General features: G+C 48.4%; 1 protein-coding gene across 1 annotated transcript in view; it reads right to left on the reverse strand.

The window, feature by feature from the left end:
* Positions 1–544: 544 nt before the first annotated feature.
* The window catches only part of LOC149363586 (tetratricopeptide repeat protein 28), a 116,840-nt gene continuing 98,774 nt past the window's right edge, over positions 545–18,610 (reverse strand). The window contains exons 20-27 of the mRNA XM_089573572.1: positions 14,590–14,775; positions 13,567–13,893; positions 12,847–13,056; positions 11,371–11,602; positions 5,457–5,533; positions 4,747–4,858; positions 3,778–3,885; positions 545–3,538 (exon numbers count right to left, since the gene is read on the reverse strand). Of these exons, the coding sequence (XP_089429698.1) occupies positions 2,223–3,538; positions 3,778–3,885; positions 4,747–4,858; positions 5,457–5,533; positions 11,371–11,602; positions 12,847–13,056; positions 13,567–13,893; positions 14,590–14,775 (2,568 nt within the window). The 3' untranslated portion in view covers positions 545–2,222. The remainder of the gene's footprint in view (positions 3,539–3,777; positions 3,886–4,746; positions 4,859–5,456; positions 5,534–11,370; positions 11,603–12,846; positions 13,057–13,566; positions 13,894–14,589; positions 14,776–18,610) is intronic.

The raw sequence follows: 18,610 nt of genomic DNA on the forward strand, positions 1-18,610 counted from the left end.
ACTTTTTTTTTTAATCCATGCGAAATTATTTCGCTGCTGCTTGGTCCGCCTTTACTCCTTCCGCATGCTTGGCTACACTGAACTTGAATGCTGCCGGGAAGGCTCTTTGTCTTTTCGGAGCCATCGAAACCATTCTTCAAGGGGGGCTATGAAGACGCTGGTGTTCCTTCACCGCTCTTGGCATTAATCATCGAGGTATTGAGCGTGTGCTTGCAAATCTAAGCTCTGAACAACACCTACCCTGAGTACAGCCAGTAGCATTTGTAGTATATTACGAAACTGATTGCATATCGGAGCTAATTTTGCAATGTTGTTTAGCATGGTAAAACGTCGCTAGTGTAGTCTAGTCCCCCCCTCCTCTTTTCTTTTACTTTGACAGCCACGCTAGGATTCTTTGGCTCTGGAAAAAAATCTTAAAATATTAAATCATGATAGTCCACACGCATAGATGGTCCTGACCATGCAAAATCTCAGCTTTTGAACAAGTATAGTGTGGAAAATACGGCATATATAAAAGACATATTAATTCTAATTTGGCCTAATTTGAACAAATTTATGGTCCCCTTCGAGTTTGATTTATTGGGAGCCGAATGTATTTGCAAAATTATTGCAAGTGCTAAAGAAACGGTATGAAAAACCACTTAAATCCTACTCCATGTAAGCTTTTGAGAAAAGCTGTCAGAATCCTAGCAAAGGATATTGTCGCCCCAGTTATACGATTGTATGGGAGTGGTCCACAATACCAATCCAACTACCTAGTTTAACAATAAACTAAACATAAAAGTGAAAAAGCTAACAGTGCATGAAACCAGTCATGCACTGCACACAAAGCTTACCTCTAGACAGTATGTAGACAGCAGACTGAACTGTTTTAACTGCAGTTGCAAAAAATATGCTCATTGTTGAATCATGTCACCATGGAAAACTGTGATGCACAGTGGATAATTTCATGACACTAAACTGGACAAGTTGCTACAGATTAATTGAATACTTGCAGCCTGGAACAAAGACGGTGGTGTGTCTTCTCTTTGTTTTTCACTGCGATAAATAACACCATCGTCCAGACTGTTTTTTTGCATAGAGTTTCTTACTATTACCTAGAGGGAAAGCTGGCGGCGCTGCACTTCAGCCACCATGGACGCTCAAAGCATCATGGGGCGGTGAGCTACTTGTTGCGAGACAGTCGTAGTTTTTCAGGAACACTGAGTGTCATTACTAAGACGTTTCATACCAAAAACGCTGTTCGTGTGTGCGCAGACGACTTTCGCGCAAACGCAGTGTGCAAAAACCATAGTAGTGAAAACGCGACGACACACGACGCCAATATAAGGTTTTACTTTTCCGAAATTCATTAAAAAGCCTCTTAAAGTATCTAAACAACATTTTTTTTTAAAACATATTTACTTTTAAAAATGTGCCTGTTAATTACGAAGTATTAGTTTTTGTAGTGTTCATTACTTGGCCAATAGGAAAGCTAGCCAGCTCTTATTTTGGGCAAACTTTGCACTTAAATGCTTTTCTGCTCGTTTGTTGCAATTTACAGACAGGATATTGAATGTTAGGACATTCGTAGTTATCGAACAGCTTTATTTTTCGATTATTTTTTGGCCAAAAGTTGTAGTTCCGCAGTCGGTAGCTCCCCGCCCCATGATGCTTTGAGCGCCCATAGTGGCTGAAGTGGTCTCGAGGGGCCTCCATGCAAACTCCCATAGATGGGCTGTCAGCTTTCCCTCTAGGTAATAGTAAGAAACTATATGGTTTCTTTGCATATGACTTCTTGTCTTTTTAAACACGTGCACACAACAGCCATCGTGATTTACCAAACTAGTAAATAGGTGGTACCATCTTTGGTTGAAAACAGAACACAGGAATCAGTTGATAGGAAATGCACCTCAGGATACCCACAGTCCGTAGTTGTGCCGAGTTTGGAAAAAGCGCAGATTTTTCAGCACACTGCTCTACATTCAGTATGCCTCATGGCAGCTCGCCTTGCATGCATACGGTTGAACAGACTCACATAAATAATAACATAGTAACTTGCATTACCTGTAAACAGGGTATGGCAATGATAGCACCACCAGTGGTGCTTCTTCACTATTCTGTCCACTCGTTGCACAGTGCACAAACACTGTGTCCAGTTCCTTTTTTTTATAGCACATAGTGCTTCGATCTAGTTAGTCTTACACATGTACACTCACACACGCACACAAATTAAGTGTCACTCAACATTCCGACACTGCAGTCTGTGAGCTATCATCGGCACCTATAGACTTCGGTTTTCTCCGCACTGTTGACACAGCGTCTCTGTTTTGTGATGAGCCATCATCGCTGCTTTCACTGCTGGGCTTTCGCTCTTCCGCAGTGTTTGCCTTTTCCGCATCGAGTGCCAAGGCAAAACCGTTGCTCTCTCCAACAGAGCCACGAATGATGTCTCCTATCCGGCCCTTCTGTAGCCTGTGTGGCTTTGCTGCAATCTTTGGTGGTGGCGGAGGTGGCTTGCATCGTCTTGACACTAACGGTGGTGGAGAGCTCGATCTTATTGCTTCTGCAGTGCCGTTTTCTTCGGCGCGCTCCGAGAGCAACTTCCCGCCGTCATCCGCCAGAATTTTGGACAGCGATGGCGCCAGGCCAAGGCCGAGGTTCCGGTCATGATACACGTCCGAAATTGGCGGTGCACGTGAGAAGTGGCGCATCTGGTGGGATAAGATGTGGTCCCGCATGCTCCGGTCTCTCTGCGACGGTCCCTCGCTGCTGCCACAGGTCGGGCTCAGCAGTGTGCTCATCTCGATGCACGTCTCCTGCTGTTCGGCGGTTGTCTGCTTCGGGCGTCTGCTGCTCTGCTTGGATTGGCCACCTAAGCTCGTCCTAGGCGTGGCAAGAGGTGGGGGCGGTGGCCTCGAGATCCCAGCTCCGAACCGCGGTCGGTCCAACGAAAAGTCGTTCCTGTCAGAGTCGCTGCTCTGAGACTCGAAACATGGTGCCTTTCTTGAGACTGCAGATGGCGCTGCTTCCACAGTTTCACTGGGTGCAGCCATACGAGCACTACTGCTGCTGCTGCTACTGGTGTTTCCGTTCTGACGACGGACCGTCATCTGACCGGCATCCCAGTCTGAACTCGCAGATGAAGAACTGTCAGGCCGCTTCCCAGAGTCGTCGAGTGGTGAACTGTCATTGTTGTACAGCGCCCTCATCTTGCCTTGCTGCACCAGTGCAGCGTTGGATGGCTTGAATCCAACGAGCCCCACGAGGTTCGTGTACGCTGCGCTCACTGGATTGACAGGACTCGGTGTGAAGGTGTCGCTGTCCCTATTCTTCTGGTCTGAGGCTGGAGCGGTGCGGCCATCAGGTTCTCCCCTCGCTCTGACGTAATTGGAAAAGGCTCCCGTGCCTTGGCCCAAGCGAGGCCTGGTCAGAGGACCAGACGAAAATCCGAGACCAGACGCTGGAGGTGGTGATGAATCCGTGCGGGCATCACTGTCTAGGCTGTCCAGGTCACTTGAATCGTCAAAGTTGAGGTTCTTTGGTGCTTCTTGAGTATCTGAAAAGAGAGAGATAACTGTTGTGTCTTCCCTGAATGCCCCTTTCACAGCTTTCTGGAAATTTGCACGATTACTGGCCGTTTTTTTTTTTGCATTCAAAAACGAACATTAAGACTGACTTCTGAATGGTTAAAAAGAAATGTAAAACAAGTTCATGAATAACCTAACTCAGCCTTGAAGGAGTAACTGGCGAGTCTGGTGTGACCCATACAGATTTCCAATCAAAAGTTTCACTCACCAAATACAGCCAGGAGAGCCTGAAGAGCAAACTGAATCGACCTGCGATTTGCCTGCTTTCCCATTCTCAGTGTGACTTCATCCTTGCCCACTTCCATGAGGTCAAAACCTGCGAGGCCACAAAGCAAAGCATGTAGTAGTTTATCACACTGCACAAAGCAACCACTGCTGAAGAAAACGAAAAAAAAAAATCCCCTCCCCCCTTTTTTTTAATGAGTTAGGCATGTTGAAATTTATTTACCCTGTGCAGTTTGCAAGTTTTGTTTCCTGCATTCAGCCTACCTCCTATACCATAAGTTGAAAAAAACCAAGCACTATAATTTATTTCAATTCCCCAGTCGGAATGCTGGAGACTTGTTTACATAAGGAAGACATCTAGGCCATTTTTGCTACTTACTGCACAAGGGTGCATTCATGCAGCTTGACTAAAGCCAAACGAAGCATGTTTTGAAGTGACGGCAGAAGCAAAAAGTCACTGACAGCACAAGCTAGTCTCATTACACCCAGCACACTAGAATATAGACGTATTAAGATGGACAATAGAAAAACACTGCAATAGGGAAATGATTGAAACATAAGATAAAAATTCTGAGTGATCAGCAAAGACAAATCACAAAAATGAGCTTCAGTGACAAAAAAAAAAGGCTTTTTTGGGAATCTACAGCAGATCTTTCTATGACAACTGTTTCACCTTGGAGAGGTCATGCCTTAGAAGGCTGTAACTAAACTGGGACCATTCTGTCAATGCTGTCTAATGGACACGTATTGCCAACAATCTGCTTCCAATTAAAGCAAGAGATTATACTGTTGTTTCAAGCCAACATGTGACCATCCAATTATATCTTTTAACGCCTAAAGAATGCCTTGGATTAAAATGCTTGTTTCTCTTTAAATCTGCTAGCCTAGGGACATAGTGATTACTGCTAACACACACACAAGCATTCAACAGGGTTCCAGGGGCGACACTTACCTAATGAGGCGAGTAGCTCGTGACAGCCTGGCACACTCCACAGCTTCACACTGACATGGCACTCGACACTGTCCTGCTCGGTTTTGCCCAGCTGTCCAACAACCTGGTGCATCTGGAAGACAAATGAATACATGTGTCAGTGCAACGTGTCTGTAGCCATGCATATAAATCTAGCATGAATAGGGCAAAGAAAAGAAAACATGCTGCTTCCATTTTCAGAATTTCATTTTTCAATTTCTCAAACAAAAGTGTGAAATTTCATTCTTGAGTGCACAGGAGTGACGTACACACTTTCCTCACATATTTATATCCTGATATCGCATGAACCTTAGAACTGCAAAGCACAACAGACATAAAGAAATTTGCTCCTGTTCATTAGCTTCCAGATTACTCTTCACTGCACTATAAACCTGACTGTACTGTCAAGTAGTTGCGTTTATAATCAATTGATTTTGTTAAGTAAGGCTGATTATAAGTGTGTTCATAGCAAATGTGAGGTTGGGAGTTAGTATGCGTCAAAGAATAAAATTATATGAATTCTATATAGCGCTGCATCTTTGCATGTCTATCACCAGTGCACCCTCCCTGTTCATGAGTTGACCCATGCATTTTAAGTTCACATTTTTAAGCAAGCCTTATTAGGGGGTTTACGGTGCAACTGAAGCCTGAAATTCCACTACCAAATGTTGCAAACAGTCAAGAGCGCATACCAATTCAATGATGTCATCTGCATACTCTGGGCTCGACAGCAGCTTGGATATGGCACTTAGGGAGATCACCGACAGGCCTGCAAACAATCACAAGAGGAAAACGATTTAGTATTAGTTAAGCTCATTTATTGAACTACTTTAACTTTAGGAAGTCAAGGACATTGAAAACTCTCCCAGGCTGGTGGATTATGCTCATGTGCACTGTGAATCCACAAAATAAGAAATCCACCATTGTGAATACGATAGACCTTTCCACAAATTGCAGCGCCGCGCCATCCCCTAGCGGATCCGCGCAAAGCATGATGGGAGAAAGGAGCGATCGCCTCCAGCGTCGGCTGCTGTCAAGCGTGTTGCTGTGTTTGCCGTCGTGTTCAGGCGTTGTGCGTCTTCTCGTGCGCGTTGTTGGTTGCCTCTTAGCAAAATGTTGCAGCGCACTGCTGTGGTGGTTATCTGTTAGTCTGTCTAAGGGAGTGCTTGAAGATAATATTACAGCAATGAACATCTACCGCGTCAGCATGAAATTTCTCAGGAGTGCGCCGATGAGCACGAGTGCACTCATACTGTTGTTTACATCGCTGCGTACGAACAGCTAGTGCTCGTTTTCATGACATAAAAAGCAACCGGCGCTTTAGTTCTATTAAACAACCTGTTTTCTTTTTTACCGACAGTAGCCGTGCTTGTTTACGCAGTGCGATAATGTGTGGGAAGCGATGATGCGATCGCAAGCCTGAGAAACACTTGAAAGCGGGCTGTTGACATCGCTCAAAACCGGCGCTTCTCGCTTCTTGCCCCGGCTTCCTCCGACGTGACCACTACTTTATTTTAAACTACTTTATCCAGAAATATGTTTGGCAACCGTTTGCTTTAACTGAAACGGCCTAACTTGTTATCCACAAGCTAGCGACAGCGACGACTGCTGCTGGCCGTAAAGCTCGGCTCGGCAGTTTGGGTCACACCGGCGTTTCCCGTTCATCATATGCGTGCCCTGCGATGTAAGCAATAGTTGATTTCAGGTCACTGTTGCCAAAACTACACTCGGTGACCATTTTCATTCGCTAAAGCTTATGATTCGCTCTTCACAACCGCCGCAATCACAGATCCAACCCTGCTGACTCGCTAGGCCTAGTCGTCACGGAAGAGAAAGGAGTCGTCGTCGACGGAAATTAATTTGGCAAGCGCTTATCGCTGGGGGGGTGTTCAGGTGTGGATATGTGAAATATAGCCGTTCGTTTCGCTCATTTAGAAGCGCGAACATATTCACATCGCCGCCTCATCACTGTGCTTTCGCTCAGCCGCCGACAAGGCTGACCGTCTGCCGATCGGATTCGTTGGTGTCGTTGGCCTGAAAAACTTGTCCCACTGCAATCACATCATAGTAAACTAGATATTTCACTATAATAACATGCTGCTGTTGAGCGTGATATATACAGTGTGGTTGTCGGACTAGTCTAGTATGACCGTCATCATCGTTGTAAACTGAAAACGAGCTAAGGCTTTGAATGCGTTTGGAAAGTGTCGTGTAGCACCGCGCGCGTCCGTCGAGTCCGAATGTCATTCCAATTCTCGAATGTAATTCTGCTCAGATGTCATTAGGATGTTCCCGTGTAGCACAGGTATAAGAAACAGCGATGGCGACGAGATGGCAGAGAAAGGCTTTCCGGTGATAAAGCACGTCGGAGACGGACGAAAAGACGCGAGCGCGGCGCCGCGGGCGCCGCGGCGCTCCGTTTTCCCAGAGTGCTTTGCGCGGCCGCTTGGTGGCGCTGCAGAATTTGTGGAAAGGTCTATGAACTGGGTGGAATACTTTCTAGTACGAAATTGAAAATACTGATCAATATACCATCACTTATCATGATAAACTAAGATCATTTGTTCCAGCACACAATGAATAAATAATTATACATTTTTATTTATTGCCAATTTGGGCTCCAACTGCAAAGAGCGAGGTTAGTGCTCACCACCGTCTGAGGTATGTGCTTCACACCAATGCCTGGCTAAGCCCCTATAGTCTAGTGCAATGGAAGACTGAAATGGTAAAGTGCATTTCAAAGGGAGCCCTCCAGCCAATGACGTCGGCCAATCGTCATGAGATCATGGTTAACCTGGTTAATCAATGGTAATTCCTTTTCACCTGCCAGCCCCCTGGTATGTCCCACTAGAAAGTGCAAGCGGATTAAAGGGGTCGTGAAACGTTTTCCGAAAATTTTGAACGACGTGTGTATTTGGAATTCTGACCCTTCATTCAAAAGTATACCATGGTTCGTTTCATCGTCTGGGTTGATTGAATAGCGAAAAAAACTAAATTTCGGTTTCCCAGCGCGCGTCCCCCTCAACTCACAGCAAACGTCATTTTAAGAAGCCAATCAGAGGCTTCTGTCGTCAACACAACATGGCGGCTTAGCGAGGCCTGTTTAGCCATAGTTGACCGAGGTTACAGCACGCATATTGACTCGAATGTGGTACTGTCGTCTGCTCAAAATGGAGTCTGCTAGCTGTCAAGCTGACATATGTGCGAAAACTTGGCCGGCGCGCCGCACCAGTCGCCGCTTGCGAACGGCCGCCTACTGCAAGCAGGGACACGGAGCGGCAAGCATCTTTGCGCCGCTAGACTCATGCCAGGGCCACATCCGGTGTAACACTTTGCCACCGCACACCAGCGCCTGCGCGCTGCTTGGCTACTTAAGTTCGCACCAGAAAAGACAAAATAGCGATGTTATCAGAAAGACTGCGGGCTGTACTCGGGCGGCGACAAAGCATGCCTGCCCACGTAACGCGCTTTCGGCAACGGCGCTGGACGCGGGCGCGCCGGGCGACGAACTGCACTGCTCTCTGGCTGCCCTGGTCGTCGCTAGGCCTGTTTCACACATCGAAGCCGCGGTGGACAGCGCTTCGGAAGTAGCCTGGGTTATAATAAAATGCCTGCTTTTGGCATCGCTTTATTGTCAACAGCATCGTCTCACAACAAAAAATATGGTCATTGTTGCGGTGCGCTCGGCAGCGGAGCTATATAGCGGACGCCAGGCGCGCAAGCCGGACCGCAACGGCCGGGCAGCGGCCGCTGAGCGGCGGCTGTGGCAAGAAATTTGCTCGTATTACAGTTGCTGCTTCTACCAGCAACTCGGCATTATTCAACGATCCTCAAAAATGATCTATTTTCCACACTTCTTGCTCCCACAGTTTATTATTTACGTGAATAAAAATCTTTAGCTCATTTTTATGACGCTAGCGGACGGGATCCAAGCTTGCCGGCCGGCCTGCAGACTCGCTGTATTTTACATTCGCACCAGAAATGACAAAACAGCCATGCTATCAGAAAGGCTGCCTGTGATGTTCGAGCAGTGGCAGCATGCCGAGCTTTCTGCAACGACGCCGCCTGCGGACGCGCCGGGCGATGAACTGCGAGGCTTGCCGGCAGCCCTGGTCGTCGCTAAGCCTATCTGGTTTTGCATCGATACTATCGATACCGCAGCTGAGCGAGGGAGCTTCGGAACTGGTCAGCGCTGTAAAAGGTACTACTCTCGTCACCCCTTTTACTGTGAACTTGTCCCATACTGAAATAAAGATATGCTCGATTTTCGCGACGCCAGCGGAGCTAGCAAATGCCAGCTATGCGAGCGGCGACCAGGCAGTAAATAAAGCGGTCATGAGATGAAATTTGCTTGTATCGCCGAATTAAATACTGCCAGCAACTCGGCATCAGCCAAAGACCCTCAAAAATGATTCATTTTTGGCATTCATCTATTCCAGGGCTTGTTATGAGCGTGAACAAATAATACTAGCGTGTTTTTCTGACGCCGGCGGCCGGCATCCAGGCTGACAGGCCGGCCCCGAGAAACGCGCCCCCGCGTCAATATGATGCTGGCGCTGTGCGCGCTTGCATTCTGCCCCTTGTGAGTGCGACGCGCCGCGTGCGGCCGTCATTGACATCGGTTGGGCGCAGGCGGCGAGCTGCTGTCAGTCGTTGTTACGCCGCTCGCAACGGCACGTCGCGCGCCCGGCAAGTAGCAGTCATGCCGAGAGCCCGTGACATCTCTGCCTGCGGGAGCCCCGACCCCGGTCGTGGACTCGAGTCTTTATCTCTATCGCAAGGGGTGGGTTGACTCGCAGCCCCGTCTGCAAATTATGCCTAACCCTCTTCACGCTTCTGGAATATATTTTTCTGCAGGAAAGAAGAGAAGCGCGGAGCCGATGCGCGCCGCGATAGCTGACTCGTTTGTATCGAGTTCATGTAAACAGAGAGTCGTCGAGATGGGCTGACCTTGCTCATCTCGATTCTCTGACTCAAACCACCGCTGTCAAGGAACACCGCCTAGATAGGTTCACGTAAACAAGGCTATATCGAGCCGCTGATACTTAAGCCAAGGAGGATGGAGAAGCAGAACCGAAACCGAAACTGGTCCCAGGTCAGTGATTGATGTATGACCACGCGCTGCAGTTTAACAGAGTGTAATTACGCGTGCAAATAATTGGAAAACATTGTTTCACTTTCTGAATTTCTCATAAAGCTATTATTTTAGGGCAAACGAAAGTTGAAGATATCCGTACATTTCTGAAGATCTTAAAATGACGTAGTCGAGTAGTGCGTGTTCCACCCGACGGCGGCGCATGGTCGTTTCATGAGCACAAAAAGGCAGCGATTTCGAACGGGCTTTATTAAATGCAGACTCAATATTGAGTCGAAATATTTCGGAATCAGCATGTCTAATGTTTATGGAAGCAGTAAAAATTAAAACCGGGCAGCTTCATTTTCTTTTCACAACCCCTTTAACCACAACCTTTCCACAACTGGCTGATGTCATTGACTGATGTCATTGATGTCATTTAAAGGTATTTGCCGCTTCATTTTTTAGTTGTATCCGACTAGCAGCATCTCAAAGCCCAGTGGTGACATTCACAGAACAAAGAATCCCATCAACATGTGTCAACATCTGAATTTTCATTATTAAGAAGTACAATTTCAAGTTAGCAAACAGCGCCAATGCAACATGGAACACAACATATCCTGCCTCTTTCTATGACTAGCATTTTTTCGTGCTGTTTGCGAACGTTAGTGAACTCATTTCATATCACTGACCTCTGTCTCACAACTAGCAGTGGAGTTGAAGTTACGAGCACAAAGTGATGCTTTCCACAAGTGCGCCATTCTCCCGTAGCTGTGGGCCAACCACACGAGTACGAAAGCCATCGTATTGCACTCGTAAATTCCACAGCCAACATCTAGCAACAGCAACAGCTAGGGGCAGTAGTACATACATAGCAAGGTACTGCACTTTTCAAGCCAGTTAATTTCACATCCTTCAAGATTACGCTAAAGTATGCATTAGGCAATGTTCATGTATTCGTAAATACTCGGCGGAAAGTACTTATGCAAACAGATAAATTGAACAGCACCAACACCTCGAAGTACAAATTTTGTGTCATACTTCTCGAATATTACCTAGGTCTCATGACGGTTAACTGTTGATCAACTTGCACAAAAGCTTCAAGTGTTTCAGCTTAACAAACATTTGTTATGGCCTCAACACTGTAAAGTAGTTTTGATACTCAACCAACACCTAGGTTTGGTTTATGGGGTTTAACGTCCCAAAGTGACTCAGGCTATGAGAGATGCTGTAGTGAAGGGCTCCGGAAATTTCGACCACCCGGGGTTCTTTAACATGCACTGACATCGCACAGTACACGGGCCTCTAGAATTCCGCCTCCATAGAAATTCAACCGCCACAGCCGGGATCGAACCCACGTCTTTCCTGTCGGCAGCGGAGCACCATAACCACTGAGCCACCACAGCGGCCTATCCGCACCTAAGAGTCGAGCATTTCAAAACAACAAACCAAGGTCTTCAACCATAGAGAAAAATTCTGGGGCTATCTGTGGAACAGAAATGAGCGCCCATCGACACAACAGTAGTACGCACCAAGAAGTGCCTGCAGGCTGGTGCTGCACTGGACCAGCCTCTCTCCGGGATCTGCTTGCGGGAAGAAGACGGAGGCTGGCAGGCCGTTGGCGGCTGGCTCAAAGCGGAACCCCACGGCAACGAGCAGCTCCTTCCAGCCCGACACGGGCCCCACTTTGCTTTCAATGGACTTCTGGCTGGTGTACATGGCATTCTTCTGGCCCCTCTGGATCCGCTGCAGAGACTTCTCCACCTGGGCACATACAGTACACATAAGGAACCACTTCATTGGTTTCCTTTTCATAGCGATAGCTGTACGAAAGTCTTTCTCTGTGGTAAACGATGTTGACTTCTTCATCGTCACCGACCCAGCTGCATCGACTACAGGACAAACACCTCTCTCATAGCTATCCACTCCCCAATTAGCCCTGTCCTGTGCCGGATGCAGCCACCCTATCCCCACAAACTTGCTAATCTCATCCGCCATCCTGACTCTTTGTCGCCTACCACTATGTTTAACTTCCCTTGGGATCCACTGTGTTACCCAAAGGGACCACCACTTATATGCATTTGCCTTACACACCCTGCCCATGCCCGTTTCTTCTTCTTGATTTCGGCTAGGATGTCACTAACTCCTGCTCTCTTGCTGTCTCTTAACATTTTCTGCATCGTAAGTGAAAAATCCTGTATTCACCCACCGTCCATTAGGAATGCTGCCCGGATGGGGCACGTGGTTGGAGAGTGAGCATTTGAAAATGTGTCAGCTGTCATGCGACTCGGGTAGGGTTGGCAGTGGACAGTGTCATGTAGTTGTGATATGCATATCACTGTTACTTTACCATCAGGGGGACAGAGCAGAGTCTGAGAGCTTTTTTTATATTTTTTTCCTTTTTCACACACGCCATTAGGCTGTGTTTTCCAGAATACAAATGACAGTTTACAGGGACAAACATGCTCATTCATACTGAGGCCCTTCAAACTCAGTAGGGAACAAGTCTTCAGTAGGTTGTTCAAGACTGCTATCTAACATTGACTGAACCATGCAGACTTTGAGGCTAGTTGGGAAGACGTCATTGAAAACTAAATATAAAACAGATGGAACAAAGGTGAGAACACAAAAAAAAGCACTAGACGGCTATATGAACTTCTTGCCAAAGTGCAACACAGTGCCTGCGTTAATGTTGCATAATGCTCCCATGTTTTCCAACCACAAGTGCCAATTACTATGTGGAAGACTACTGCACCAACAGAGGAGACTTGCATGGTCAAGAATACAGTATCATTGCTACCTACCATCAAAACAACTTGGCAGTGTTCACTTCTTGACTAGTTGGTTCATGGCTCTCACACAGCAAAACTTAGTGAAACGCACATGATATGCAGAATGAGTGAACAGACAGGACTGCTTTAGTGATGAGAAAATCAACCCCCTATGAAGCAGCTCGCTCCTGAAAAGTCTAACAAACTATAAACAGCGCAAAAAGGAAGTGCATGTACCAGGTGCAGGACAACACGCAGGGCATCTCGGCACTTGTCGGGAGTCTTGAGCAGCTCAACCAGGGCCTGTCCCATGAGCACCACCTGGTTGGAGAGGTGCACGTCCCCACCCACCAGGGCAAAGCTGGCCCAGTTGGCTGGGTGGCCAAACTGCTTGGTGGTCTGGATCGTGCACAGGGCCTCGCTCAGTGCTGCACTGGCCCTGGAGCCCTGCTCCACGAGGAGGAAAACACAAGTGTGGAATAATCTCAACTGTAACGGCAGCTACAGTGCTTCTCTAAAGGTTTTCGAGACCAAGGCTACAAAAACTAAAAACTGAATTGGCCCCCAGCTAGTTCCAGTGACGATTATAGTTGTACCCTCAGCTGTCAATACACATAAGCCAGCCCTGCTGCCAGTTCTTAAAGCCGCCAGTCAACACCTGCTTCAGAATGTTTCTGAGCTCTATGTCTGCAGCCTTTATGTTTGTTTAGTTTTTTTTTCACCCGAATTCGTGCAAAATTTATTTCAGCTCGCTACTGAAATTGACTGCCTGACATAAGGTAAACTGAGATTTTTGTCCTGCTGAGCTGTGCTGTAAATAGCTGCCACGTACAAGTCATAAAATTGTGTTACTCATTTGCGTATGAACCAGATTCCTTAACATTTGCCCTAGCCAAGATAATTCCCGAACTCTATGCACATAGGTCACAGGTGATGTCCGCAGCACAATGCTCTTACCTGCATGAGGGACGAGTAGAAAGTCCTGAGCAGAATCTTGAGCGCAGTGTCGGGAACAGGCCAGAGCGACACGAGGACACAGTGTGCTCCTGCTGCAAGGAAAGCGCCAGCCAGAGTCTCCAGCGACTGAGCATCCACTCGTCCGTGCGAAGATCGTGTGTGGCACGTGCTGAGAACAACCAGGCGAGCCAACAGTCGCATCTGGGACACGTCAGAGGCCGTCAACAGCACGTCCGCTGTAGGTCGGGCCCCATCCGCTCCTTCTTCCCCACTTGCTTCTTCATCCTCTGCAAACTCTGCTCCCGATGCCAGCACGATTCCAGGGACCTATAAAAAGCCGTGGAAAGCTCTGTATCCGAATTGTTTTCTTCCAAGGCATATCAGGCTTTAAAAAGCAAAAAAAAAAAGGTTCAAACGTGGTACATGTTAAGCTGCAACACTGGTCTGTCCCTTGTGAGCACACCATGCTCACAACTTTATAAGTGGCACCTTGTCAAAGATACCACCTCCTACGAATGATCTCAGGCAAGAGGACATGCTTCTTAGTGGCACAGTTGGACTCTTGGAACATCCCTGGTGCTACGACGCTCCAGAGGGGTGAGTATAAAAGTACTCCTTGCTTTCTAGAGATCTGCGGCACTGAGGATAGATACAATGCAAAAACATAGATTGGCCCGGCGCCAATGCTCATCCCTAAAGAGTATTTGCAAGGGTAGCACACGTGTGACTTGTCCCAAATGGCAAAGGCCAAATTTGCTAGTTACTTGAGCATAGATGAATTTTGCACCTCTGTCCAAGCAGCTGTAGATAATGATGGTTGTTGACATGACGACACAACAACACTTTTCGAAGTTTCAGATTTCAGCTGTAAGCGACGACCAGAACTCACGAGTTTCCGCATTTTAAGCTGTGAGCTTAGATCAGGGCATAACTTAACAGAGACTTGCAGCATGACTAACAAGTACAAGCTTCATTTGTCACTGTTCTATGTTCAGCGAAGAGTGAAGAGATCAGTGGTCTCACCTTCCACGACACATGACTTGCGATGTGGATGCACTCTGCCTGTGCCATCCTGCCAATCACCATCTCCTTCGTGGCGTCGGCACCCAGCAAAGGTTCGCCACCCAAAATTTCGGCAACCATTTCTGCCTCCTGCTCTGCGTGTGGAATCTCCGCACAGCCAAGCCACTCCAGCGTGCAGGGCGAAAGCTGGATTCATTGGGAGATTGGATTAGGTGAGAGCAGCAGTTCAGGGCATAAAACGGGAGTAAACGACAGATCCTTTTTTCAGATGTGCTGTACTTGCAAAAGGCTGGTGGTGCCGAACACCTGCCAAGATGTCAACAAAGCTGCCAAGCTAATCCATGCAAGCATTCTTAACTGTAACTGAAGGTAATAACTACAGGTTTGTCCACTGAATTTCACAGCATGGTGAAGTATATTTCTTAACTAAGAATCTTACGCTTGTCCTGCACAGAAAGTTGCCACAGAGTGTGTGCATAAAATTGCCAACCAATGTAAGCACTTCACACAGCAGATATGCTTTTTCATCTGTATATCATAATGAAGAAGTGCTGCAGTAATGTGACAACATTCATGTGGATGTCTTGAAACAGGCTTTAGAAAAGACAAGCTAGCTTGAAATAAACAAAATTAAGTGCCAGTGAATATTATAAGCTGTATGAGTGCACTGAAAGCTACTTTCATGATTGTAAGGGATCGGTTGTGAACGTGGGGTCATCGGAACGCGGCTGGGGGCGCTCAAAGCGAAGCGTCTCCTTTCTTGGAATGCGGCCGCTCGCGAACGCGCCGGCAAGTACGGGTGTCCCCCCACCCTACGGAACCGATTCGCGCACGTGCTGGCACGAATTGGTATTTCTGTTTGTTTTTATGTTTATTTAGTGGTGGAGAGGGTGGTTTTACTTTGTTGAAGCCGGAGGGCTGGCCATGCCCTTGAAGAACCAATCATGTTGAGAGCACAACATGATTGGAAGCTACGAAATGTGGGCCGGGCCTTTAGGGCTTTAAAACCGGGCCCCGGAGCTGGAAGCAGGGTTCTGTGCTAAGGTGAGATGCAACGCATCTTCGGCAACGCCGAGTAGGGGCCTCCCCTAGTATTAGCCAGATCCACCTTTTGGTTGTTTGTCTTGTTGCCGTTGTATCTAGCGTGTATATTCTGTAAATATTTGTACATAAATCTTCAGTTATTGACTTTTTTATCCCTGCGTGTCAACACATCTTGAGACCGTCTCTGACGGGACACCCCTGGTGCGAAGAAAGAAGCTTCAGTCTTGAGAGAAACCAACCGTCTCTGACGGGGCACCCCTGGTGCAAGGAAGACGACAGAACCTGTGGAACTTTACTGGCGCAGTCGACAGGATCCTGCGGCCATCAAAAGACGGCGCAGGAAGAAGACTTTAAGGCAGGGAGAAAGGCGACGACAAGGTAACAGGTCAGCGTTCGAGAACGGACCTGCGGAGAGACGGCGGCAAGGATGCAAGGACCACAGCAGTAGTCCAGCGACGCGGGACTGCATACGGTCCAGAAAAGCAGCGCGTCGATAACTCGACAGTCACCGGCGTCGCGAAGCAAGGCGACAGCAGCGGGCACAGGACCAGCGGCGTCCGACAGCTCATCGCAGCGTGCGGTGAAAGTGGAGGTGGACTCCGACGCCAAGGAGCTGGCAATGCAGATCGACGCATCGAAACCGTGAGTTTCCTTGGACGCATTGTTCACGTCCCTGTGTTCGAGCCGGTAGGACAGCTGAGGGGTACGGAAGGCGGTATGGAGAGTTATCCAAGCCGACCCTCACTTGATGTGAAGTATCGAGTGGAATTGGCGAAGGCGCGCTTAGCTTATTATCAGGCTGAGCTTGCAAAAGTGAATGGAGGAAAGGCGCCGCTATGCGAGGAAAAACCTCTGGATTTGCAGGAGTTAGAAGCAAGGCGCCAGCAGCTAGAGCTCGAGCTGGCTAAGCTGAAAGAGACTAGGAGAGCTAGTGAACTAGCGAGGGACAACTGCTCCGAGTCGCGAGACGAGAGGCCACCTGTGCTGGAAGGTAAAGCCTTCTGCTTGTCATGCACAGGTCACAAAAATAGCAGTGAGGACGCTGAAAGCAATCAGCCGGTATGCGGGAACGCATCTTCGTTAGGAAAGGCCGCAAATGTTTCAGGAAGTGAGAACGAGATTCCTGAAGGGCGCGGAAATATCGCAGCTTTTCCGCCACCGCGGGCGGCTAGCGAAGAACAGGAGCAGCCCAATTCTCATGATCTAGGGCCAATCGAGACCAAGGTGCCCGATAACAAACAGGACAGCGGTGGAATTCCTGCACGCTCTATGTCTAAGATTGTGACCTCTGACACAGAGCTAGTAACAGGTGAAAATCTGGCGTTGCTGCAAACACCCACTGTGTCCGCCATAGGGCATGAAGTGCCCCGTAGCGTTTCTGGTGGCAAGAGCCCTTCATCCGAGGCAGAGAACGGAGGTGGGCCTGCTGGGCCGACCGGGCAGAGCGCCGCAAAGTTGTCGAACGCACCCGGTGTGTGTCCGGCCAGGTCCTTTGAGGACCCAGAAATGAGTGGCGACTTGCCGCAAGGCAAGCTCGGGTCAAGTGACTGCGAGGGAGCTCATGGAGCCTCGGAGTTAGAAGATGCCACGAAGCCGGCAAATGCCTATCAAGCAGGGAACGGCAACGTCAGTGTTTACCTGAGCAGGAACGGGGCAAATGGCTCCAAGCGAGGTAGAGTAACAGGAGGCAGGCGCGTGGCTTTCACGGTAGAAGTCGGCGCGGGGAACAGTACGTCCCGTGCTGCAGAACGCCAAATCACGTGTGGCAAAAGTGGTCGCACTGATATGATTAGGCTGGACAGGGGCTATGTTCCTCACGCAGTACGCGTTTCGAACCGGCGCGGCGGAGAAAGCTTTCCCTCAAGTGTGTCGCGTGCTGAAGTATTTGGACTTATCGAGGATCAGGACGTTGTTTTCGATCCTGGAGGGCAGCAATTTTTGAATTTTTGCCCCGCTGTGGCACCGGCCTAATGAGCGTAGTAGCCATTGGGCATTGATCGTATCGATTGAGACGCGTGGTGGCTCGAAACGCACACAGGGACGCTCGGTGCGACTAAGGAGGCTCACGTGGCCACTTACGGACGTCGTGCGAGTGCTACTGAACGCTCCAGTTGCGAGTGTCGGTGTGTGTGTGTGCTCGTTCGCGAGCAGGACGCGGGCGTGCATGCAAGTGAACTGGTTACATGGACGCCGTGTTACGGCGCACGGCAGGCATGCCACCGTGTGTATTTGTGGAATTTGCTTATGTTGTGTGTGCATTTTGCATTTTTTTTGTTTTTGGTTTTGTTGGTGCCAGTGCTGGTGTAGCTGCGGCATGTCACCCACAGGGTGGATTTATGAGTTGTACCGATCCCTTGTTGCTGTAATTCTAAAAGTGGCATTTGAGCCCCTTGTAGAATCTTGGGAAGGGCGTGTAAGGGATCGGTTGTGAACGTGGGGTCATCGGAACGCGGCTGGGGGCGCTCAAAGCGAAGCGTCTCCTTTCTTGGAACGCGGCCGCTCGCGAACGCGCCGGCAAGTACGGGTGTCCCCCCACCCTACGGAACCGATTCGCGCACGTGCTGGCACGAATTGGTATTTGTGTTTGTTTTTATGTTTATTTAGTGGTGGAGAGGGTGGTTTTACTTTGTTGAAGCCGGAGGGCTGGCCATGCCCTTGAAGAACCAATCATGTTGAGAGCACAACATGATTGGAAGCTACGAAATGTGGGCCGGGCCTTTAGGGCTTTAAAACCGGGCCCCGGAGCTGGAAGCAGGGTTCTGTGCTAAGGTGAGATGCAACGCATCTTCGGCAACGCCGAGTAGGGGCCTCCCCTAGTATTAGCCAGATCCACCTTTTGGTTGTTTGTCTTGTTGCCGTTGTATCTAACTTGTATATTCTGTAAATATTTGTATATAAATCTTCAGTTATTGACTTTTTTATCCCTGCGTGTCAACACATCTTGAGACCGTCTCTGACGGGGCACCCCTGGTGCGAA

This window comes from Amblyomma mixtum, chromosome 2 (assembly GCF_055824585.1).
Source record: "Amblyomma mixtum isolate Tamu chromosome 2, ASM5582458v1, whole genome shotgun sequence".
Classification (NCBI taxonomy): Eukaryota; Metazoa; Arthropoda; class Arachnida; order Ixodida; family Ixodidae; genus Amblyomma; species Amblyomma mixtum.